Below are 6,869 nucleotides of genomic sequence, written 5' to 3'. Positions count from 1 at the left end.
CTGCAAAACGAATCAGGCAAAGACGTTGGCTACTTTGCAGGTCCTTAGTGGAGCGGAGAGGAAGGGTGCGTCCGAAATCGCGTACTTCTCTACTATATAGTATGCGTTATTCCTCCAGGGGGCAGGAATCCAAAATATAATGAATTACAAAAATAAATTAATCCAAAATAAATGAATTACAAACTGTAATCATCAACAGCGTTGAGAAAAGTAACAAGCAGCAACTTTTTGGATAATAAGGCAGACTATAGTGAAATTTATAATGAATGTGTCCTGTTTTGGAAGGAAGTAGTGATGGATTTTATTGAGTATCTTATGTAGTGAATCTGATATCGATTCATGTGTGTGCGTGCGCTCGTGTGTGTGTGTGTATGTGTGTGTGTGTGTGTGTGTGTGTGTGTGTGTATGTATACACAGATGAAAATATTCCACCAGACCTCTCTCTTTTGTTTTCATTAAAGTATTTGAGCAATACCTTCCACTAATCCAGTTCTCTAAGAACAAAAAAGCTTTAAAAACGTCATCTTTTTCTATCTTTAATGACGTCACTTTTTTTCTCAATTTGCAATATATTAAACACCCCGTTTTTCTTCTTTATTTGTATTTATTTCATTTTGTTGTTATTGTCTATCATTTTTTTATATAGATGTTTGAGCATTAATAAAAAAATAATAATAATTTAACAGATGATAGCCTACTGATAAGTATTATTTTGATCGTTTATTAATTAAATATGATTATTTAATATTTAATTACGGATTAATATTTAACTTAATGAGCTGGTTATTATATCAAATGGTAGCTTTTTAAAATATCTAGATGTGGCTATGGATTGGAATAAATAGCCCTATATGCAAGAAAGATCATTCAGATTTTATAATCTTATACTACTACTAGCCTATATAAATCTAAGGTATATTAAAAGAAGTGTGCTGTCATGCGTATGTAAATAATACAATTCATAATTAGAAAATATTTCACCATATTTCACGCTGTTATCGTTATTAAAGTCAATAATTCATTGTATTTGACAGCTGTGTTGTAAAGTGTGTTTCTCTTACGTTGCCGTACGTAAAAGTACACTTTGAAAACAAAAATGTATTTCTTCTTTTTTTTCATGAAAATGACCCCCCCCCCCCCCCCTCGCTCTCTCTCTCTCTCTCTCTCTCTCTCTCAAATTCAGATTCAAATGAGCTTTATTGGCATGACCTGCACAGTATTGCAAAAGCATTGTCCATTACATGAATAAGAAACAAACAATTATATAATACATAGAACAAGAATAGATCTGTAAAATAATTAAGTAAATATGTACATGTATACTTTAATTTTTTTTACAAACAAGAAAAATATTTAAGACATTGTTAAAAATATTAAATAAATAAATAATAATAATAATAATAATAATAAACACCTTTGTACAACATGTAAGAAATGATGTTGCTTCAGTTTTCTCCACTGGCTGACAGTCTTAGTTTGTGGCAGGCTGATACATATCTTGCTGCTGTTGTGATCATTTTGGAATTTTCTCCTAAAATGTGACTTAATTTTTCTGCATTTGGTAATGCCATAAAATTTGGTTTAATTGGTTGGAATTTGGTGAAATATGCAGCTCTGATGTTGTGATAGTAATCACAGTGCAGTAAGAAATGTTCCTGTTTCCAGCTCTTTCTGCCGAGCACAGTGAACACAGTCTCTGTTCTCGTGGCTGTCGTCCTCTCTCTATAGCCAGACAGTGATCACTCAGTCTGTACTCCGTTAGTGTCTTTCTTCATTTGTGATCTTTTACACATCTCAGGTATTCTGCTGGTTTGTAGTCTCTTTTCAGGTGTAAATACAGCTCCATCTTCTTTTGTATTTTAGTGGCATCTTTCCAGTAGGCGATGTAGTTGTGTTTTTGTAACTGTGTGATTTGGTTGGGTCTGATTGTGCTGTGCTGGTTTGGGTGTAGCGTGAGTACCAGCTGTAAAAGTGCACTCTTCTGCAGGGCTTCAGCCTGGTAAGAGCTCGGATCACTGGATTTCAGGTGCTGCTGGAATTTCACAGCTCTCTTTTCAATATTAATTAATTATTGGGTATTGTCCTAATTCAGCTCTGCACGAGTTGTTTGGGGTCACTCTGTTAGCTTTTAAGATGTTTTTACAAATTTAAATTTCTTCTTTTTCCTATTTAGAGAAATCTTGGGTTTTTTGAGGTCCCCATATCTCACTGCCATATAGTGCAATTGGTTCGATTATTGCCTTTAGGATTTTTAGCCAGGTTTGAATTGGAATTTGATACTGAATTGTATTTTTGATCATATAGAAGACCCTCAGTGCCTTTGCTTTCAGTGCATTCACAGCCAGATTGAAGTTTCCTGTTGATCTGATGTTTAGTCCCAGATAGGTGTATTCATGGGTGTGTTGGAGGACCTGGTTTCCTGCTCTGAAAGTGTATTTATTTTCCTTACACCTGGGTCTCTTTTGAAAAATCATGATTTTTGTTTTTGTTAGATTCATTCTAAGAGCCCATGTTTGACTGAATGTCTCTATGATGTCGAGGAGCTGTTGTAGTCCCTCTTTTGTTTTTGACAGAATGACTAAATCATCTGCAAAGAGGAGACATTTGATTTCTGATTCAGTCAGGGTTGGGCCGGGGGCAGTCGAATTGTTTAATTCTTTGGCTAATTCATTTATATATATGTTAAACAGAGTGGGGCTCAATGGGCAACCTTGTCTAACTCCTCGTCGTTGAGAGAAAAATTCTGTTTGGTTGTTCCCTATTTTTACAGCACATGTATTGTTTTTATACATGGTACTGACTAGATCAAAAGTTTTCCCTCCAATCCCGTTCTCCAGTAGTTTTAGAAAGAGTCCTTCATGCCAGATTGAATCAAAAGCTTTCTCAAAGTCAATAAAGCAAGCACAGATTTTGGTTTTGTTTTACGTGCTTATTAATAATAGTGTGGGGGGTATAAATGTGGTCAGATGTTCTGTGTTTGGGCAGAAATCCAATTTGACTTTTCTCCAAGATTTTGTGGGTTTTGAGAAAGTTTTGTAATCGTATGTTAATAATCGAACTGAATATTTTCCCCAGGTTGCTATTGACACATATGCCTCTGTAATTGTTTGGCTCGAACTTGTCTCCTTGTTTAAAGATGGGTGGAATTAGGCCTTGATTCCAGGCATCTGGAAAATATCCTACACTCAAACAATGTTGAATAATTTGGTTATTGCAGGTTTAAATTTGTCATTTGTGTATTTGATCATTTCATTTAATATTCCATCAATGCCATATGCCTTGTTGGGTTTAGTGCATGTACTCTGTCTGTTAGCTCATTTACTGTGATTGCTAATTTGGTTTTTATTTCATTTCGAGCAGGATTTGTTTCAATAGTTTTGTACAGATTTTCAAAGTGTGTCCTCCATATGTTTTCATTTTGAATGGCCAATTCTTCCTTTTGTGGTCTATAGAGAGTGGTTCAATTGTTCCAAAAGTTACTGGTATTTATTGATTCCTCCATTGTTTGAAATAATTGTTCTGTATGCTCCTCCTTTTTTGCTTTTAGAGTTTGTTTGTACACTTTAAGAGCTTCATGATATTGAAGGCGGAGTTCTTGGTTGTCAGGATCAGTGTTTTTTATTTGAAAGATTTCGTACTGTCCTGACTGTGAATGCTCTGAGATGCACTTGATCAATGTCTGTGATGAAATAATCTACAGTACTGTTACCAAGAAAAGAATTAAAGGTATAACAACCAAAAGAGTCTCCTCGTATGCGACCGTTCACTATATACAGGCCCAGTGATTGACAGAGCTGTAGTAGGCTTTTCCCACTTCTGTTTGTGAAGTTGTCATCATTTTTTCTGAGGTGATATGAGGGCAGAGAGTGGCAGGTGTTTGTAATATATTTGTCTCCTTGTGTGTTGACAAAGTCGGGTTCATTTCCAGTTCTGGCATTTAAGTCGCCACATATTAAAACATTTCCTTTTGTCTGGAAATGGCAGATCTCGTCTTGCAGGATAGAAAAGGTTTCTTCATTGTAATAGGGAGATTCAGCCGGGGGTAAGTATGTGGCACACAAGAATATGTGACGGTCTGTGGATACAATATCCTTTTCGATTTTTTTTTTTGTATGATTTTCCGATTTTTATAGATTTGATTGAGTCTATGAGTTCTGTTCTGTACCATATCAGCATTCCCCCCTGAGTCTCTGCCCTGCGTCACCCCTCTCAGTTTGGTTGATGGTAAAATGATTTCTCTAAACCCAATTGGGCAGCCAGTGGACAAATCTCTTACATTCCATGTTTCTTGTAGTATTATGATGTCAGAATTCTGAATTTCTCTTTTGAAATCTGAATGTTGGCTCTTAACACCAAAAATGGAGGACCTAAGTCCTTGAATATTCCAACAGGAGTTTAATCACCTTTGTTATTTCAAAAACAAGACAAACATCAGTATGATGAATTGATCAAGTAGAATATTTTAAATATTATGATACATATCTGAGAATATATCCACATATAAATTTCTTCTTTTTTTTTAAAATACATTAAATAATATGAGATCTCTAAGAGGTTCTTTAGGTGAGAGCACAGCAGAGTCAGCATGTGCTGGATGTTTCTGAGGTCTCTGGATTGAGATGGACTCGGTTGGCTGTGGACTGCTGGTGCTGGGGTTTATCAGTGATCTGCTGGCTGCTTCGGCGTAGCTCTGGCTGCCTGGGTGCTGCTCCTGCTGATGTTCATGTGAATTATGGAGTGAAGGAGCTGCAGCCCTGGTGATGTGGTGTGTTCCAGGGTGACGCATAGAGCCTGCCGTGGGGTTCCTCCAGTGGATGGGGCCGTGATTTGAAGGGTGTCTCTGTAGTGACTTTATGGGGTGTCCACTGGGTCGCTGCAGTGCAATGTCCTTTAGGGTCTTGGCAAAGATGGAAACTGCCCTTCTGTGGAGATGGACATGGTCGTAAAGGCTGTTGAGATTCAGGGTCGGGTGTTGAGCCAGGTAAACATTGGGCTTTAGGGCACAGTCTCTAGACACTCTTGCGTTTATATGCCTGATGGTGTCTGGGTGGAAATCAGAGCGCAACAGCAGGGTGGAGAGGATGATTTTGGAGTTGGGGAAGTTTGAGGATGCTTTCTCTGCTACATTAACGAGAGCTGTAGCTACTCTCTCTTGTTGTGCTCTCAGGTCGTTGGTGCCGGTGTGGATGATAATATGGCTGGGGGAACCCAGCTGCTCTTCACACAAGAGCTCCAGGGCCTTCTGTGTGTTTGGGCACCATATTTTCATGGTGTTTCTTCTCGGGAACAGTTTCTTTTCATCAACAAATTTGCCATTCGAGTCCATCAGGAGTACGATCTGGGGCTGTGTACACTATAGGAGTCAGGTGGAGGAGCGCTGCCAGGGTTGATGGCTGTGGTTGTTGGAGGAGGAGTCTGCTCTAAACTTTGCAGTTCTTCTCTTGTCTGTGTCAGTTGCTCCTTGTGAGCTGGCAGTTGTTTTCCATTTTCACTTGTTTTCTTTCTGTCTTCTCTTAGCTCTCTCACTTCTCTCATTACAGACAGTTGTTTGTTGTATTCCTCTCTCTGATTTTTCAGTTCCTGAATTTCTTCCTTTAGCATTGCTATTTCTTTCCTGTAATCCTTTTCTTTCTCTGTTGGTTCAGTCTGCTGCACTGCTCCATGCACTCTCTCTCTCTCTCTCTCTCTCTCTCTCTCTCTCTCTCTCCTCTCTCCCCCCTCTCTCTCTCTCTCTCTCTCGCTCTCTCTCTGCATATCTTTGATCACAGGTTTGGAAAAAGGCAGCTGTCGTGCTGCTCCTCCTACAGAGCAGAACAAACGCTATATTCATCTGCCCCTGGATCTCCCCCGAGCAACTTCAGGACAGACGGAGAACAATAATATCATTAAGACACGCTGTCAGGTCTTATAATGTGGAAGATCTGCGGTGTCCTGCTCACCTGGGCTCTGCTGCTCATTCTGCACGCACGACTGGTGCGAGCTCAGACTCCGGACAGGTAAGTTTCTTCAGTCTTGATGCAGGCGCACTGAAAGCTCATGTATGATCACACACAGAGGATCTCACACACATGCGAAAACAAACAGTCATATGAAAGTTTTATAATAATTCATAATTTGAGGCATTACTGTAGAAATGAATGCGGCATCGATGCAGGTGTTTATTTTTCTTTCTCTTGTCTAGACAGAGCTTCACGTGCGGTGGGAATATCACAGGAGAGTCGGGTGTTATTGGTAGTCAGGGTTATCCGGGCGTCTATCCACCGAATACCAAATGTGTGTGGAGAATTACAGTAAGAGACTCAAACTGAGTTATCATGTTTTCAGCTAAATGACGTTCTGGCTCTAATAGATAAAACCATATTGATATACTGCAGCAAAAATAAAACATGATTTGGTGTTGCCATGTTAAGTAAATGTAGATTCAAGAAAAAAAAAAAATAATTAAACACCAAATCATGTTTTTTTTCTACATAAAAAATAAACACATTAAATAAATTAAATAAAAGAAAAAGAAAGAAAAGGTCCCTCATATGAAATTTTATGTTTTTAATCCACATTCCATCATTTTGCTGTGGGTTATTTTGTAGTCCACAGGTTTGAGGGAAATGCTATTTTGCTGGAAGGGAAAACTGCGGAAAAAAACTATAATTGGGCTAGTTTTGATTAGCAATAGACCTTTTTCACATTTCAAATTATTATTATTATTATTTTGTTATTGTTGTTGTCATTTGATACAAATGTGATATAATGCAAAGTATAGTGTTATAAATGTACATACATTAAAAAACAATCGAGACCTGGCAACCCTGAATCCATCTGCAGTACACTTTCAGATGAAAAAGGTACAAAAGGTGTCACTACGGCTGTAC

The 6,869-nt window shown here is 38.1% G+C and overlaps 1 protein-coding gene across 1 annotated transcript in view; it reads left to right on the top strand.

Annotated features, from left to right (window-relative positions):
* Positions 1 to 5,364: 5,364 nt before the first annotated feature.
* Positions 5,365 to 6,869, top strand: part of LOC306863014 (procollagen C-endopeptidase enhancer 2-like) — a 12,356-nt gene continuing 10,851 nt past the window's right edge. Inside the window, exons 1-2 of the mRNA XM_079406151.1 lie at positions 5,365 to 5,996; positions 6,182 to 6,290. Coding sequence (XP_079262277.1) covers positions 5,911 to 5,996; positions 6,182 to 6,290 — 195 coding nt within the window. The 5' untranslated portion in view covers positions 5,365 to 5,910. The remainder of the gene's footprint in view (positions 5,997 to 6,181; positions 6,291 to 6,869) is intronic.

Source organism: Barbus barbus (assembly GCF_936440315.1).
Source record: "Barbus barbus genome assembly, chromosome: 44".
Taxonomy (NCBI): Eukaryota; Metazoa; Chordata; class Actinopteri; order Cypriniformes; family Cyprinidae; genus Barbus; species Barbus barbus.
This window is presented reverse-complemented; position numbering and strand designations above follow the sequence as displayed.